Source organism: Narcine bancroftii, chromosome 3, assembly GCF_036971445.1.
Source record: "Narcine bancroftii isolate sNarBan1 chromosome 3, sNarBan1.hap1, whole genome shotgun sequence".
Taxonomy (NCBI): Eukaryota; Metazoa; Chordata; class Chondrichthyes; order Torpediniformes; family Narcinidae; genus Narcine; species Narcine bancroftii.
The window spans coordinates 350,410,002-350,429,147 of NC_091471.1; the positions used below are offsets into that span (position 1 = coordinate 350,410,002).

The following is a 19,146-nucleotide window of genomic DNA, read 5'->3' on the forward strand; positions in this document are numbered from 1 at the left end:
ACCCCAAATACCCTTTTCTCTTTTTTTGTTTTGATACTCAAGGTGTGTTTTGGATTCTAATACCACTGGTGGCATCCTAAGTATCATTCACTTATTGCAGTGTTTATTGTCATGGTTTCCTCTCCTCTTACAAAGACGAAACAAACATACACTCATTAAATCTCCAACTAAAAATCTAATTAGACCTGGCAAGATAAAGCATCAAGCTAAAACTTGGCAAATTTCAATCTCAGGATTGAGCAGAAAAAGAAATCATGTTGAAGAAATCTTACCTGGTCTACACTGACCACCATCTCTCACTATTCAGACCATTATTAAATCTAACATGTTTTGTGCTTTTTCCTTGCATGACATTACATATAAATTTTGAAATACAATCTCTCATTGGAACTCAAAGCTCATTTCACTCTTGCCCATCCACAGCCAATTACCAGAAGGTTAGTTTATAAAAACCAACACAGATCACTGGGTTTTCAAGATAAATCCAGATCTTTGCTTAATCTCATTAGACTGCAAATCATAATTACAAGCAGTGTATTTTGTCTCTGAGCTTTCTCATGGTGATGAAAAATTATTCAGTAGTACTGACAAGACAATTAAAGAAAAATCTTCTACTTACAGGATTGACTGCAGAATCTGGGTTGATCTGTAATGTGTAGATGTCATCTCTGGAGTACTGGAACAATCCATAATATGGGTTCAACATTTCATGAGATAAAAGATAGAGCCATTCCCTGTGAGAAAAAAATATAAACTTTGTAATGATTTTTATACAATTAGATATTCAGAGACAAATTTGAGGATGAATTTGTCACAAGGGTTGTAGCTCTGAAGTGACTTCAAGGCCATAAAGATGCAATTGCTCTACATGGCCTTGGTGCTCAGGTCAATTACAGGTGAAGAGTGGTTTTTTTCCTCTTAAGTGCGAAACACCTAAGACCATAAAGAAAGTGGTTAACGTAAATATTAAATTTAGAGATGCAGCTCGGTAAGAAGCCCTCTGGCCCACGAGCCTGTGGTGCTCAATAATCGACAACCTCCGTAACTACAGAATTTAGCAGTTTCAGGCATACATCTAATAACCTTCAACAGAAAATTTTTTAAGCTATACAAAATCCGGCGCTGTCTGTAAGGCATTTGTACATTCTCTCCGTGTCTGTGTGGGTTTCCTCCGGGTGCTCTGGTTTACCTCCACCCTTCAAAGTGTATGATGGTTGTAGGTTAATTGGGGTACACAGGCTTATGGGCTGGAAGGGTCTGTTACTGTGCTGGCTGTATGTATAATTAAAAAAAAATATATATTTAATTTTTTTTTAAATTTGCAGAACAGATACATCAAATCTCTAATCCTTGGAGTGGCAGAGATAATTTTATTTATCAGTGAAAGCAAGCATAATAGAGGGAGATGCCTGAATTTCCTGATAATTCTGTTTTAATAGATAAAATTTTACAACAGTTGAATATTCTCAAAATTTCATCAGAAGATCAAAACTTGTTGGAAGCTCCAATTTCAGAGTTGGGAGTATCCCAAGCCATATTTTCTCTTCAATCTAGCAAGGCCTCATTTGGGATGGCTTTACGGAGGAATTTTTAAAATCATTTACTAATTTACTTATTCCTCAACTATACAAAGTATTTGAAAATTCAGTTTTCTCTGGGACCTTACTGTCAACTTTTTACAAAGCATCAATTTCATGATTCCTGAAAAGATAAAGATCTGACTGAATATACTTCCTTTGTTGAATATAGATTTTATGGTTCTTTCTAAGATTCTAGCCAGCAGGTTGTAAAATATTCTTCCTTCTGTTATATCTAAAGATCAGACTGGATTATTAAAAATCGATATTCGCATTTTAATATCCTTAAAATGAACATTATTTATTCCCTTTCGGACATAATTCCAGAATATGTAGTTTCTCTTGATGCAGAAATGGCTTTTGATAGAGTGGAGTGGAATTATTTATTTGAAACATTAAAGAGATTTAATTTTGGTATGGGTTTTATATCATTGATTAAATTGATCTATAGTACCCATTTACCTATAGTAGTTACTAACAACAACAAATCTTCCTCATTTAGGTTGTTTAAGGAAACTAGACTGGGATGCCCCCTTCGCCCCTTGCTATTTGATCTCGCTTTAGAACCTTTGGGAACAGCCCTTAGAGGCTCTTATGAGGTTCAAGAGATTGTCAGAGATGGAGTAACTCATAAGGTTTTTTTGTATGCAGGTTACTTATTAGCTTATATTTCAGATCCAGAAAGATTTATCCTTGTGTTTTCTCTGGATATAAATTAAACCTTCATAAGTGAACTTTTTCCAATTAATATGCAGGTCCCTATCTACACTCAAGTTCCATTTAAGATTGTTAAAAGAGATAATTTCACATATTTTGGGGTTAAAATTACTAAAGGATTTAAAGATTTATATAAACTAAATTTTCTTCCACTTTTCAAGTATGTGAGGTTGACTTTTTCTTAATGGTCTCCTTTATTGTTATCTTTAATAGGTAGTATTAATGCAGTTAAAATGATAACATTACCTAAGTTTTTATATTTATTTCAAGCAATTCCAGTTTTCATTCCAAAATCCTTTTTTAATAATATTAATTCAAAAGTTTCTTTATTCTCTTGGAATAATAACAAATACCCTAGAATTAGTAAATTTCATTTACAAAAATTGAAAGAAAGATGGAGGTATGGCCTTACCTAATTTTAGATTTTATTATTGGGCTGCTAATATTTGCTATTTAACTTTTTGTACTTTTTATTCTGATAACTTGGATCATCCATTATCGACGGATTTGGAATAGAAATCTATACAGCAGTATTCAGTGGCCTCTTTATTGGGTACCTCTCTTCCATTTAGTTTTTCCAAGATCAATAAAGATATATCTAACCCAATACTCAAACATATTGCGAATCTGGTTCCAATATAGGAAATTTTTTAATTTAAAAAACTTTGTCTTATCTAGTGCTCTCTCTCATAATTTTTTTTTTGACCATCAACCTTTCCTTAGATGGAAAATCAAAGGCATTGTTTCTTTTCCAAATTTATTTAAGGAAGGTTGTTTAATGTATTTTGAACAGCTGGCAAATAAATATGACACCATATTCTCATTTTTTTAATATATATATTTACAGATTAGAAATTTCTTAAATACCAAATTACTGGATTTTCCATTTGTACATCCACCAGATTTAGATGATAATATTTTTCAATTGAATCCCTCTCAGAAAGGGTTAATTGGAATTATAAATGATAGATTATTAAAATTACATCCAGTACTTTATGATAAGATTAAAAAGGCTTGGGATCTAGAATTTGCAAAACCCTTATCGGAGGGAGGATCTATGGGACAAGATTTTTAAACTGGTAAATACCTCTTCTATATGTGCCCAATATTCATTAATCCAATTCAAAGTGGTGCCTCGTGTTCACATGCCCAAAGATAAAATGGCTAGTACTTTTAAAAAAAAACAGTAACCGCACATTAGGGTTAGGGTTAGGTAAAACCCTATTTGTGACAGATGCAAATCTGAAATTGCTACATCGACACACATGCTTTTGACTTGTTCATCCTTAGAAAACTATTAGAAATAAATTTTTAATATCTTTTCGCTACAACCCAATCCAAAAACTGCTCTTTTTGGGATTATTAACCCAGACACGGAGTTTTTCTGACCTGTTCAATGGGTTGTAGCCTTCTCTACATTGTTGGCTAGAAGAGCTATCCAATTCAAATGGAAAGACTCTAGACCTCCAATAGCGTTTCAATGGTTTTCTCATATAATGTCTTTTTTAAGTTTAGAAAAAATTAGTTATCATGTATTTGATTTATCGGTGAAATTTTAAGATACATGGCGACCTTTTATGTCTTAATTTCATATGATATAGATGTTTCTAATGTGATTAGAAGTATTTACTCTTCCAGATGAGATATAGTTTTACCTTTGTTTCTTTGGTTACGGTAGAAACCAAAAAACTACAATATATGTAACCCTCAGGATAAGTTGCTCAGTTGTTTTTATTACCTATATTTTTAATTATTAAAGTAGGTTAGATGGATTTTTTATACAATACTTTGATTTTTTTTCCATTTTCACCCATTGCAGAGGAGGGGGATGTGTGTCGATGTCGAGTTTATACTGTTTGAAGTTTCTTTATATAATTGCATTTTCAATTTCATTCCCTTTTCATTGTATTGTATTTCTTATAAAAACCAATAAAAAATTTAAGAAGAGGGTAATGCAGTGGAGCAGCAGGCAAGCAACATGGCCTCAATTCTAATGACCTAGATTCAATACTGATCTCCTGGGTTCGATATTGACAAGCTCTCAGTGACCACAAGAGTTTCCTGAGGTGCCTGGTTTCCTTCCACATCCCAAAATCACGATGGTCAGTAGGCTTATTCGCTGGTGGAAAATGGCAATAGTAAATTGCCACTTAAAATTCCTGATATTTTTCAGAAATGTAAAATATTTTGCATTTATATAGCATGGGGTATCTATTTTTAAAGTCCTTCCCTTTTATTTGTATAATTTTTTTTCTGTTCTCGAATAGTTTCATGGTATTCAGCAACAATGTAGCCTGTCTCTCTCCATGGGACCCCCAATCAAGAATTTTAAGCAGTCAGACACAGGCTTGGCCCTCAAAATTATCCACAAGGTGGTGCTGCACATAGATCCATTTAAAACCAAAAATCATGGCAAGACTAAAATGATAACACAAACATTAATGTAATTAAATAACAATCTCCTCAACTTAGTGTTCAAAATAATTTTCAGATAAACAAAGATGTGTGGATTTAGACTCGTATTTTTGAAATTACTTTCATGGGAAATTTCTCATCCATGAAAGTGAGATCACAGATAGACAGACAGGGTGATGAAGAAGGCATTTGGAACATTTGCCTTCATCTGTCAGAGCACTGGGTGCAGAAGCAGGGATGTTATATTACATCGTGTTGGTGAGACCACGCTATTGTGCTCAGTTCTTGTCACCCTGCTATAGGAAAGATATCATCAAATTGGAAAGGATAGTGAAGATCGTCACACAAATGTTACCAGAACTGGTGGGCTTGAATGATAAGGATGGATAGGCTAGGGCTGCTGTTCCTGGAGTGGAAGAGGTTGGGAGGAGACTTTACAGAGGTTTATAAAATTATGAGCAGCAAAGGCAAGGTAAATTGTTTTCATTTTCCCCCAAGGTAGGGGAATCTAAAACAAGAGGGCGCATATTTAAGGTGAGAGGTTCCTTTTAAACCTTTCCTCTGATGGGCACCATTTCCGCCCCCCCCCCACCCAACTAATGTCAGCACTACATGGAGCAAGGTGCCCGAGGTGGATAAAATTGTGCATGAATAGGAAAGATTTAGAGGGTTGTGAGCTGAACACAGGGAAATTGGAATAGACTGGGTAGACAACTTGGTCAGCATGGATGGGATGGGCTAAAAGGGCCTGTTCTGTGCTGTAAAACTGACTCGAAAGTACAACAAATAATGGTACTTATGGATTAAGTACATTGTAGAAAGACGAAACAAAATTTGTGCACCACTATTTTAAATGACAGGCCAAATCATTTGAGGGCACCAACCATGCCAAAAATATTTCAACTATACATGTCCAGATATTGTTATTTTCAATCTAATGCTGAAATGTATCAACAGCCGAGTTCCAGTTGATGAAGCTACAAAACAACCTGCCCTCAGGAAGGCTTTTCTCAAAATTCAGAGAACTATTCTTTTTAGGTTTTGAAAAGCATTGGCTAACTTTATAAATTAAAATTTTAATTACCACTTTATACAAACTCTCTCCCATCAACCTGCAGTGTTGAATTGTTTTATTTTAGTTATTTAATTTTATGACAACAGAAATGCAGGACTATCTTTGTACATTTTCAAACCAAGGAAACAGAAAGACTAAACTACCAGAATTTTTGTTGGATGAGTACATTCTATGCATGATCTCCATTCAAACCCATGTCATTATCCAGCAATTGTTCCATTTATCACAAAAGTTATGTTTTTCTGAATATAATTCAGTGTATTTGCAGTTAGATTAATAGAATTAGAAACCACCAAATATCGAAGGGTTGCTTCAACTAAAATAATCATCACGATCCAATATTAATAGTCTCTGAGAGGACCCTGACATTTAAGTCTGAAATGACAGCATCCTTTCAGAGGCCTAATGTAATTTTCCATGCTCAGCAATAAGGGAAGAAAGACCAGAGCAATCTCATTTTCTCCAACTCTCTTCCCACTTGCAAGATTTAAAATCGCTTGTCTAACTGTTGAGGCTCCAAACAATATCTCTGTCCACAAACTGTTGAAGACTAGACAGCTCCAATCTCCATCAGCACTGTTCTAAAAACTGCTCTGATTTGTTCCTTGCTGCTGGATCTCAGATATGATACAACTTTTAATCTGTTAATACTGACTTTTGAAATCTACCTGGAGATGAGGGGAATTGCCCAGATTTCACATAGTCACTGGGCCTGTGAAAGATTTAAAAGGTATTGGTCAGCAATAGACCCAGCACATTTTGATCAACATTGACATTGTGGTGGTTTAAAACTGGTCACAGGGAGTTTTAAGCTGCTGAAGAGTTGTCAAATTCCAGTTACTTTTTAGGTGACTGAATTTTGAGCACTAAAAGCTTGGAACCCACAGCAACCACCTGCCACAGTCTGGAAAGAAAGACGTTTCACTCGAGATGTAGATGACAGACCTTACATAGACTGGCAATAACGTAACCATAAAATATTGGTGGGAACAATAATATCACCACTACCCAATGGAAGTGGCCAACAACATGCCCAAATGTATCCAAATAGCAAACTTTTGATCCCAAGACTGTGCAATTCAGAGTGAACTGTGGATTAAGTAGCTTCACCTAATAGAGAAAAGGTTGATGGCAATGCCATCCTCTGCTGCTATCATACACCTTAGCGGCCCATGTGGTGAATCTTGGGTCTCACTCTGCAAGCTGTCCATTCATCTTCACTTCCTGAGGGTAGACCTGCTCAGTTTTCTGGATGTGGGAGTGATGAAGGGAGAGACAAAAAAGAAAAAAGTCCCAAATGCTTTATTTTTTTATGACTCACTTACCGAGCAACACCTCCGTAATCTAATCCCTCTTCTCCACGGAATTTTACCATTAGCCTTTTCCATAAATCCTTTGGTCTCATTTTCATTACTTGCCTATAAGACTCCTGGAACAAAGCATTTACCCATCCATTAATAATAGCACAAGTCTGAACTACTAACAAAGAGGTACGACACACTACAAAAAAAAACTTTTCAAATAAGGATCACCATCCTCTCCTCCCACACACAGGCATATAATTGTCCATCCAAATGAGTACAAAAGCAATCAATTCTACATTTAGCTCAGTGAACCAACATGCATGACAGCATCCCAAGACGCACATTACATTTTATGTATTTGTGATGTTAGTTTCATAAAAAGATGTGCCCCACTCAGTATTCCCTTGGCAACCAAATGCTCCAAGCAACCTGCATGAAGAAGAAGTTTATACAGAATGTGGTGGAAACAGAAAAATGCTGGAGGAACTCAGCAGGTCTCGTAGCGTTAATAAGAGATATAGATATATAACATTTAGGGCCTCATACAGAAGTGTGGAAGCAGACCTGCAGCTTTATTCCCTTGTTTGTGACTACGCAATGTACCTTTTGTGGAAGGACTCTTCCCTAGTTACAATGACCATATATACCGCCTTATAGGGCAATCACCAAAACTTAAAAATTTCACTTTAAAATCTGCTCAACTTATTGGCTCTGATGCAATCTTGCGAATGTCCCGTTTTATTTATAAAGTCTCAGCACTTCTCAACAGGGTCCAACTGCCCAGTCACTGCTGTCAGCTCTTTACAGGCTTTAAATGGCCTGTTACAGGAGCTGACAACAAATTATTTTAAAATATCCAAATAAAATTTAAACCTTAAAATGATCATTTGTTATTACAATATTGTGACTTGCTTTTAACAACATCCACTGGTCAGCGGTAAGTGCCAGATTTGGTTGAGTCATCTTGTATAAAGGGTTATCGCTTTAAATGGAAATTCCACGGTGGAGCAATGCACAAGTTTTCCTATACAATGATATATATTGTATATTTCTTTCCTCCTCAAAATATTGAGAAGTTTAACCAATATTCTTCTCCGGCCTTTATTTTTCCGGCAAATAAATATTACAAAACAGAATTGCAAATAAAACCTTTAGTCAAATAAAGCAGTCAGACACACTTCTACAAGAAGTCTTGGATACATGTCAGAATCTCCTATTTCATATTCACCCTCACACATGGTCACAAGGGGGAAAAGGGTGTGTGCAAAGTGACAAGTCTTCTTTGGGAGCTAACTTAAAGGAGAGGAACTGACATACTAGAATTCTCAATTGGAAATCAAAACAATCAAGCTAAATTTAAGGGATTAAGAGGTGCATTACAATTTTCAAAAGAGTCCTGATAAAAGAGCATAGCTAGATTAGAGAATGAAGACTAGATAATCCACCTCGGAGGCAGGAGGAGAATAGATGGACGACAGCCAGGAGAGGGAAAGGGAACAGGCAGGCAGCGCATTCCTGAGGCCGTTCCCCTCAATAACAAGCATTCCATTTTTGATACTGTTGTGGGGGGGGGGGAAGGGGAGACGACACCAACCAGGAACAAGCCACGGCAATCAGAACTCTGGCACCGAGTCTGGTCCTGTGGCTAAGAAGGGAAGGGATGAGAAGAGGCAAGCTGTAGTGATAGGGGATTCCATAGGTAGGGACACAGATAAGAGGTTCTGTGGAAGTGATCCAGTATCCCGGATCGTACGTTGCTTCATGGTGCCAGGGTCCGAGATAGCTCAAATCGAGTTCACGGCATTCTTGGGAGGAAGGGAGAGCAACCAAATATCATAGTCCATATAGGGAGCAATGACGTGGGTAGAAAGGGTGAGGAGGTACTGTAAAGTGAGTTCAGGTAGTTAAGCGCTAGGTTGAAAGACAGGACCTCCAGGATCTCAAGATTGCTACCCATGACATGTGCCTGTAAGGTTAAAAATAGGAGGATAATGCATCTTAACACATGGTTGAAGACATGGTGTGATGTCAGTGCTGTGCAATTGCTTAGCAAAAGGTGAAAGGTGCATCTTCTGTCCAATAGCCTATAGGTCACCCTTGGGCAAGGTGTAGTACCTGTTTAACTTCCCAATCAGGGTTTATGTGAAGTCATGGATTATAGATGGTGGATGATTTTTACAAGCAGATTCTACAAATTGGAATTTATGGTTGTAAAACTAAAAACACTTGGCAGATGAATCTGCAGATCAATGGTCAGAGTTACCCATCCAGTTTGGACAGTGCAACTGAAGAAGGCAATGGGAAACCACTTCAGTATTTTTCCCTTGCATAATTATGAACTCAATATCGACTACGGTCTCAGCTCAAAGATGGAGCCTTCACCTAAAGAGAACAGGGGAGGCAACAATTACAATTCAGAGGGTCAGAGATTGTGAAGGACGGAGAGACATGATTGCCTGCGGCAAACGGCATTGCACCTGAATGATGAAAGACTTGGTCATGAGGGATAGCTTCAGGTTTCTAGATCAATGGGCTCTCTTCCAGCGAAGGTGGGACCTGTTCGATGGGGCGGTTTGCATCTGAACTGAAGGGGCACTAATATCCTTGAGGAAAAGTTTACTAGTTTTGCACTGGTGGATATAAACTAAATTTGACCAAATAACCATATAACTGTTTACAGCGCAGAAACAGGCCATGTCAGCCCTTTGTTCACTTGAACAACTCCACTAGCTCCACCCCCCCCCCGCTCTCTGCCCATAACCCTTCAACCCCCTCACATCTAAGTACACATCCAACCTTCTTTTAAATGACAGAAGGGACCCTGCCACAACTATCTCTTCTGGAAGATCATTCCATTCTGCCACCACTCTCTGAGTGAAAAAACATCCTCTAAAGTTTCTCCTAAAGTTTTGCCCCCCTACACTTAACTTATGCCCTCTTGTTCCAACCACCCCTGCCCTCAGGGGAAAGAGTCTATTTACATCTAGTCTATCTATTCCCTTCATAATTTTAAATACCTCTATCAAATCCCCTCTCAGCCGTCTACATTCCAGTGAATAAAGTCCCAGTCTCCTTAATCTTTCTCCGTACTCTGGATGCTGTAAGCCAGGCAACATCCTTGTAAATCTTCTCTGTACCCTCTCCACCTTATCTATATCCTTTCTATAATATGCAGACCAGAACTGAACACAATACTCCAAACCTGGCCTCACCAATGTCTTAAACAGTCGCAGCATCACTTCCCACCTCCTATACTCTATACTATGATTTATGAAGGCCAGCATACCATATGCCTTCTTAACCACCCTGTCTACATGGGAATCCACCTTCAATGAATTCTGTACCATAACCCCCAGGTCCCTCTGCGTACCTCAATGCCCTCCCCTTAACTGCATATGTCCTATTTTGGTTATTTTTTCCGAAATGCAGCACTCACGCTTGTCTACATTTCAGCCCACTCTTCCAAACTAACCAAATCCTCTGTAATCCAATAAAACCTTCCTCACTATCCACCACTCCCCAATTTTCATATCATCTGCATATTTGCTTACCCAGTTAACCACACCCTCCTCCAAATCATTAACATAAATGATAAACAACAAGGGACCCAGCTTGTCACATGCTTCCATCCTGACAGTTGTCCACCATGACTCTCTGCTGTCTATCTTCCAGCCATCTCTGAACCCATGTCACTATTTCTCTATTAATCCCTAGTGACTGAACCTTCCTTATTAACCTTGCATGTGGAACCTTATCAAAAGCCTTACTAAAATCCAAATAGATCACATCAACCGCCATACCTTCATCCACTTTTTTTAATCACCTCCTCAAAAAACTCAACAAGGTTCGTCAAACATGACTTTCCCTTTACAAACCCATACTGGGTGCCCCTAATCAATCCCTGTCTACCAGATATGCATATATATATATATATATATATATATATATACTATCTCGAAGAATACCCTCCATAACTTTCCCCACCACCAAAGTCAAACTTACTGGCCGATAATTACTTGGCTTGCACCTTATGCTTTTTTTAAACAACGGAAGTACATTTGCAACCCTCCAATCCCGCGGCACCACACCAGCCTCCAGTGATCTTTGAAAAAATCACCGTCAGAGCTCCCACTATTTGCTCCCTGACCTCCATTAACGTCCTGGGAAAAATCCCATCAGGACCAGGAGACTTATCCACCTTTATTGACCCAAGAAGCTCCAAAACCTTCACTTTACTAATCCCTATCCTCTCCATAACTAAGCCATTTGCCTCACTTATCTCATTTAGTCCAATGTCCCTTTCCCTCGTGAATACAGAGAGAAAAAAAATCATTCAATATCTCTCCCATCCCATGTTCCTCACATAGTCCACTGGTCCCATCATCTGGTGGACCTACTCTATCCTTAACCCTCCTCTTACTGTTCATATATCTGTACAAACCCTAAGGATTCACTTTCACCTTATTAGCTATGGACTCCTCATACCTTCTTTTTGCCTTTCTAATTTCTCTCTTAAGGTTCTTCCTGCAATCCACGTAACGATCACACATCTCCTCAATCCTCTGTTTCTTATATTTAGCATAGGCCTCCCTCTTATCCCGAACCAATTTCCTAATTTTTCTAGAAAATCATGGCTCCCTTGAACTTTTGGTCTTGCCTTTCGGCCAGACTGGAACATAAAGATCCTGTACTCTCAAAATCTCACCTTTACATGACCCCCAATTTTCCTCTACATTCTTTCTGGCAAAAAGATCAGCCCACACAACCCTCTGCAAATCCCTTCTCACTTCTTTAAATCTGGCCTTCCTGCACTCAAAGACCTTCGACTTCAGACCCAAACTATCCCTTTCCATAATTAAGCTAAAGCTAATGGACCCATGAACACTGGATCCGAAGTTCTCCCCAAAGCTCACCTCCATCACCTGCCCTATTTCGTTCCCAAACAAAAGATCTAACACTGCTCCCCCTCAAGTGGGCATCTCCACATATTGCTGCAAAAAGCAGTCCTGAACACATTGTATAAATACTAAGCCATCCTGCCCTATAACTGACTGAGTTTGCAGAGGGATGTGAACCAGAATGCGAGAGCAGAGAGAAGGTTGGAGGAGGGAAAAGAGGATGTGAAAATTGCATGCACCATTAGAACTCAACAGGTTGAACATGATGGAAATGTTTTCAGATACATCTATTTCAATACAAGGAGTATTGAAGGAAAGTCTGATGAGCTTAGAGCATGAATTGACTTGTGGAATTATGCCATTGTGGCCATTCGTGAAACCTGGTTGCAGGAGGGGCAGTACTGGCAGCTCCATTGTTTGAGACACAACAGAACGGGGTGGGGGGAAGATGAAAGGGGATTGGGAGGAGCGGCATTGTTCATCAGGGAAAATATCACAGCTGTGCTCAGGCAGGACAGACCAGAGGGCTCATCTACCAAAGCTATACAGGTGGAACTGATGAACAGGAAAGATATGACCACACTAATCGGGCTGTATTATAAACTGCCCAATAGTCAACAAGAATTAGAGGAGCAAATCTTTTGAGAGATAGCACACAACTGCAAGAAACATAAGGTTGACTGGGACTCCCATACTATAAAAGGAATGGATGGCTTGGTGCTTGTCAAATGTGTTCAGGAAAGTTTTCTAAATCAATAAATAGAAGTACCAACTAGAGAGAGTGCAATACTAGATCTCCTATTAGGGAACGAGTCAGCACAGTTGACAGAAGAATGTGTAGGGTAACATTTTGAGTCTATCGATCATACCATTAATTTCAAGTTAATTATTGAGAAGGATAGGTCTGAGCCTTGGGTTTAGATTCTAAATTGGAGAAAAGCCAATTCTGAGGAAATGAAAAAGGATCTAGAATGTGTGGATTGGGATGGGGTTTTTTTTGGGCAAGGATGTGTGAGGTAAGTGGAGGACCATCGAAGGTGAAATTTTGAGAGTACAGAGTTTGTATGTTCCTGTCAGGATTAAAGGTAATGTTAGCAGGCATAGGGAACCTTGTTTTTTGAGGGATATTGTGGATGTAGTTTGGAATAAGAGAGAGCTATATAACGTATAGGCAACATGGAGCAAATGAGGTGCTTTGGTGGGTATAAAAAAATGTAAGAAAAACCTCAAGAAATCAGGAAGACCAAGACATGAGGTTGCTTTGGCAGACAATATTAAGAGAAAAATGATAGTAAGGGACAAAATTAGTCCCCTTAAAGATCAGAGTGGTTGGCTTTGTATGGAGCCAAAAGAGATGGGGAAAATCTTATATTTTTTCACATCAGTATTCACCTAGGAAACAGGCACAGAATTGTAAGAAGTATGGAAAACAAGCAGAGAGGTCATAGAACCTATACGGATTAAAGAGGAGGAAGATCTGAACCAGCTGGAAAAATGGCCTGACAAGCTATTCCATCAGACCTTGAAGGAGGCTAGTATAGAAATTGCAGGGGCTCTGTCCTGAGCCATGGGTGTGGTGCCAGAGGAGTGGAGGGTAGCACAAATTGTCCGTTGCTTAAAAATGGCTCCAAAGGTAACCCTGGAAATTAAAGGCTGGTGAGCATGATGTCAGTAGTAGGTAAATTATTGGAAGCTAAGAGATTGGATGTAGCACAATTATTTGGATAGCCAGAAACTGATTCGGGGTAGTCAACATGGTTTTATGCATGGTAGGTTGTGTTTAACCACTCATAATTTTTTGAGAGGTTACCAGGAAAGTTGAATAAGGAAAGGTTGTGGATGTTGTCTATAAGGAGTTTAGTAAGGCCCTTGACAAGGCCCCACATGGGAGGTTAGCCAGGGTGGTTCAGACACTAGGTATTCATAGTGGTGAAGTAGTGAACTGGATTTGACAATGGCTGGATAGAGGAAGCCAGAGAGTAGTTGTGGATGATTGCTTCTCTCTCTGGAGGCCAGTAACGAGCCGTGTGCCTCAGGGATTGATACTAGGATCATTGTCGTTTGGTCATCTACAGTATACCAATGATCTGAATAATAATGTGGTAAATTGGCTCAGCAAGTTTGCAGATGACACTAAAATTGAAGGCATTGTGGACAGCAAATAAGGTTTTCAAAGCTTGCAGAGGGATCTGGACTAGCAGGAAAAATGGGCTGAAAAATTACAGATGGAATTTAATCCAGACTAGTGTAAAGTGTTGCATTTTGGAAGGATAAACCAAGAAAGGACACACCTGTAAATGGTAGGGCAGTGAGACGTGCAGAAGAACAAAGGGATTTGGGAATAGATACATAATTCCCTGAAAGTGGGATCACAGGTGGATAGGGCTGTAAAGAGAGCTTTTGGCATATTGACCTTCATAAATCTAAGTATTGATTATAGGAGTTGAGATGCTATGGTAAAGTTGTATAAGACTTTGGTGAGGCCAAATTTGGGGTATTGTGTTTAGTTTTGGTCACTTAACTACAGGAAATATATCAATATTATTGAAAGACTGCAGAGAAGATTTACTAGGGTGTTGCCTGGAAATCAGGAACTAAGTTACAGGGAAAGGTTAAATAAGTTAGGATTTTATTCCCTGAACCGTTTAAGAACAAGGGAAGATATGATAGAGGTATTTAAAATTATGAGGGGGATTAGACAAAGTAAATGTGGAAAGGCTTTTTTCACTAAGGTAGGTAAAATACAAACCAGAGAACATGGGTTAAGGGTGAAAGGAAAAAAGTTTAGGGGGAACTTCTTCACACAAGAGAGTGGTGGAAGTGTGGAACAAGCTGAAGTGGAGAATGCAGGCTCAATTTTAACATTTAAGAAGAATTTGGACAGATACATGTATGGGAGAGATATGGAGGGCTATGGACTGGATGAAGGTTAGTGGGATAGGCAAAAAAAAATGATTCAGCACAGATCAGAAGGGCCAAAAGGGCTGGTTTCTGTGCTGTAATGTTCTAAGAAAATCTAAAGCAGCAGACTGTCAGCATCTAAAATAGAGTTTGCCAGAATATCAATTTGCAGGATTCTTTATCTATATAGACCACCTGTAGAGCATTTGTCTGGATACAAATTCTTATTACACGACTGTGCAGGCTGACTGGCAAGAGTCAACATTTGGAAACAGTATCATTTATTTTGCTGCAATTAGAAATGATACTGGATTCCCTAAAACATCTTCACAGAAATAAAATCATACAATGGCTTAAAATTATTTATCATTAGTTATTATGCTTCTGAATTTGAAAGAGGATAAAGGAGACTCTCTACCTCAAATATCTCCTCTCTCGAAACTTCAATGCGACAATGACCAGCCTGGGGTTGCTGCTGTGACAGCTCTTGTCTCAGGATCTTGAGCTTTTGGACCAAGTCTCGCTTATACCTCGGCACAGTAAGGCATTCAGCATCATCAGGCAGGAGAATCGGGGGTGCTGGAGGGGGTTGCTGCTGTTCTTTCAGATGATTCTGGCGACTGAGTATAAAAATAGAAGCTTGATGACGAGAAATAAAACAATTACAAATGACAAAAACACTAAAATTAATTTAAATAGTACTCTGGCAACATAGGCCAGGCTGATGATCATCGACTTCAGCTCGGCATTTAATACAATCATTCCCCAAAAGCTGGTGGAGATGCTGTCCTTGCTGGGACTCAACAACCCCTCACTGTATCTGGATCCTGGCTTTCTAACGGAAAGACCATGGTATATCCAGGACAGCAGCACTGGAGCACCTCAGCTATGTGCTTAGCCACCCCTGTTCATATTACTGGCCTAATTAAGACTGCAATGCCAGATTCAGCTCCAATAATGTCATCAAGTTTGCAGATTGCACAACAGCAGTTGCCTCATCAATGAGTCACACTACAAAGAGGTGGAAAATCTTGTGAAATGGTGCAAGAGTAACAACAGGAATCTCAACATGGACAAGACAAAAGAGATGATAGTGGACTTCAGGAGGACCAATATGTAGTTGACCATTCTCCACTACATATTAATAGCTCAGGAGTGAAGAGAGTAAAGAGCACCAAACGCTCAGAGTCCACTTCAGTAGTGACCTATCTTGGATACACATCTTCTCTCTTGTCAGGAAAGCGCAATAGTGACTGCACTTCCTAAGACTGAATCAGGCAAAGCAACCAGCCACCATCCTCTCAGATAGCATCACAGTGTGGTACAGTTGCTGTAGAGCATCAGATCAGAGGTCAATCCACTGGAACACAAGAGCGGCAGGGAGGATCGCTGGGATCTCCACCCCCACCCATCAATGTAATCTACCAGCATCATTTTTGAAGAAGATCCCCTCCACCCCATACACACAGCATCTTTCACCTACTCCCATCAGAAAAGATACAGAACTACCAAGCCTAGAAACAGCATCTTCCAAGGGCAGTGAGGCTGTCGAATGACTGATGAACTGCTCTTACAAACTATCCAAGACTCTACTATTTATTTGACAATATTTATTTTTATATACATGTTTGTAAGTATGTCTTTTCTTCTTCTTCTTCTTTGGCTTGGCTTCGCGGACGAAGATTTATGGAGGGGGTAAAAGTCCACGTCAGCTGCAGGCTCGTTTGTGGCTGACAAGTCCGATGCGGGACAGGCAGACATGGTTGCAGCGGCTGCAGGGGAAAATTGGTTGGTTGGGGTTGGGTGTTGGGTTTTTCCTCCTTTGCCTTTTGTCAGTGAGGTGGGCTCTGCAGTCTTCTTCAAAGGAGGTTGCTGCCCGCCAAACTGTGAGGCGCCAAGATGCACGGTTTGAGGCGATATCAGCCCACTGGCGGTGGTCAATGTGGCAGGCACCAAGAGATTTCTTTAGGCAGTCCTTGTACCTCTTCTTTGGTGCACCTCTGTCACGGTGGCCAGTGGAGAGCTCGCCATATAACACGATCTTGGGAAGGCGATGGTCCTCCATTCTGGAGACGTGACCCACCCAGCGCAGCTGGATCTTCAGCAGCGTGGACTCGATGCTGTCGACCTCTGCCATCTCGAGTACTTCGACGTTAGGGATGAAAGCACTCCAATGGATGTTGAGGATGGAGCGGAGACAACGCTGGTGGAAGCGTTCTAGGAGCCGTAGGTGATGCCGGTAGAGGACCCATGATTCGGAGCCGAACAGGAGTGTGGGTATGACAACGGCTCTGTATACGCTTATCTTTGTGAGGTTTTTCAGTTGGTTGTTTTTCCAGACTCTTTTGTGTAGTCTTCCAAAGGCGCTATTTGCCTTGGCGAGTCTGTTGTCTATCTCATTGTCGATCCTTGCATCTGATGAAATGGTGCAGCCGAGATAGGTAAACTGGTGGACCGTTTTGAGTTTTGTGTGCCCGATGGAGATGTGGGGGGGCTGGTAGTCATGGTGGGGAGCTGGCTGATGGAGGACCTCAGTTTTCTTCAGGCTGACTTCCAGGCCAAACATTTTGGCAGTTTCCGCAAAGCAGGACGTCAAGCGCTGAAGAGCTGGCTCTGAATGGGCAACTAAAGCGGCATCGTCTGCAAAGAGTAGTTCACGGACAAGTTTCTCTTGTGTCTTGGTGTGAGCTTGCAGGCGCCTCAGATTGAAGAGACTGCCATCCGTGCGGTACCGGATGTAAACAGCGTCTTCATTGTTGGGGTCTTTCATGGCTTGGTTCAGCATCATGCTGAAGAAGATTGAAAAGAGGGTTGGTGCGAGAACACAGCCTTGCTTCACGCCATTGTTAATGGAGAAGGGTTCAGAGAGCTCATTGCTGTATCTGACCCGACCTTGTTGGTTTTCGTGCAGTTGGATAATCATGTTGAGGAACTTTGGGGGACATCCGATGCGCTCTAGTATTTGCCAAAGCCCTTTCCTGCTCACGGTGTCGAAGGCTTTGGTGAGGTCAACAAAGGTGATGTAGAGTCCTTTGTTTTGTTCTCTGCACTTTTCTTGGAGCTGTCTGAGGGCAAAGACCATGTCAGTGGTTCCTCTGTTTGCGCGAAAGCCGCACTGTGATTCTGGGAGAATATTCTCGGCGACACTAGGTATTATTCTATTTAGTAGAATCCTAGCGAAGATTTTGCCTGCAATGGAGAGCAGCGTGATTCCCCTGTAGTTTGAGCAGTCTGATTTCTCGCCTTTGTTTTTGTACAGGGTGATGATGGTGGCATCACGAAGATCCTGAGGCAGTTTTCCTTGGTCCCAACAAAGCTTGAAAAACTCATGCAGTTTGGCATGCAGAGTTTTGCCGCCTGCCTTCCAGACCTCTGGGGGCGGGATTCCATCCATACCTGCTGCTTTGCCACTTTGTAAGTATGTATGTACTGCGTATATATCGTTTATCTCTATGTGTGTTATGTCTGTTTGCATGTTTTTGTATCAAGGTCTGGAGAACGTTGTTTCATTGGGTTGAACAACTGGGTGATAATAAAATGAACTTGAACTTGATTTGGTACATCCTAAGAAAGACTGAGTTACGGTCCTACTCTAGTACCATCAACACGTGCAGATTCAGATAAATTCTATCTCTTTGCCTCCAAAACCCAATAAAAAACAAACTAAAGGAGGCTCTCAAAACCAGTGAGAACACCTAGCATGCAGCATCTTCCAGCTATTCCAGTTGGGAAAGAGATATAGGAGCATCAGTTAGAGCCACCAGGTTGAGAAATAGCTTCTGCTCAAGGGGATCGAGACTGAACAACTGATGAACTGCTCATAAAACCCTCTGTGAGTCTATTTATTTAACAATAATATTTAATTCCCTTGCAACCGCTGCAACTGTGTCTGCCTGTCCCGCATCGGACTTGTCAGCCACAAACGAGCCTGCAGCTGACGTGGACTTTTTACCCCCTCCATAAATCTTCGTCCGCGAAGCCAAGCCAAAGATGTGTCATTTCTCTGTATGTGAGTTATGTCTGCATGCATGCTTGTAGTGTTTTATACCAAGGACCAGAGAATGCTGTTTCATTGGGTTGCACTTGTACAACTTGGTGATAAATAAATTTGAACCATTATTTCTAGACAAGAAAAACCTCAGAGAGCAGGCTCATAAGCCTTATCATAATGGTCATATATTTTAATAAAAGGAAAATGTGGCTCCTGTTTCTTGTGTGATTGTACATGGTGGATAGGAAAAAGATACTGGGGAAAAGTT

The 19,146-nt window shown here is 40.1% G+C and overlaps 1 protein-coding gene across 9 annotated transcripts in view; it reads right to left on the bottom strand.

Moving 5' to 3' along the window:
- smurf2 (SMAD specific E3 ubiquitin protein ligase 2) overlaps window positions 1–19,146 on the bottom strand; it is a 267,194-nt gene that overhangs the window by 57,487 nt on the left and 190,561 nt on the right. For all 9 annotated transcript variants that reach the window (XM_069929731.1, XM_069929730.1, XM_069929733.1 and 6 more), the window contains 3 exons: window positions 15,306–15,507; window positions 7,110–7,213; window positions 620–734 (listed from right to left, as the gene is read on the bottom strand). In XM_069929731.1, coding sequence (XP_069785832.1) covers window positions 620–734; window positions 7,110–7,213; window positions 15,306–15,507 — 421 coding nt within the window. The remainder of the gene's footprint in view (window positions 1–619; window positions 735–7,109; window positions 7,214–15,305; window positions 15,508–19,146) is intronic.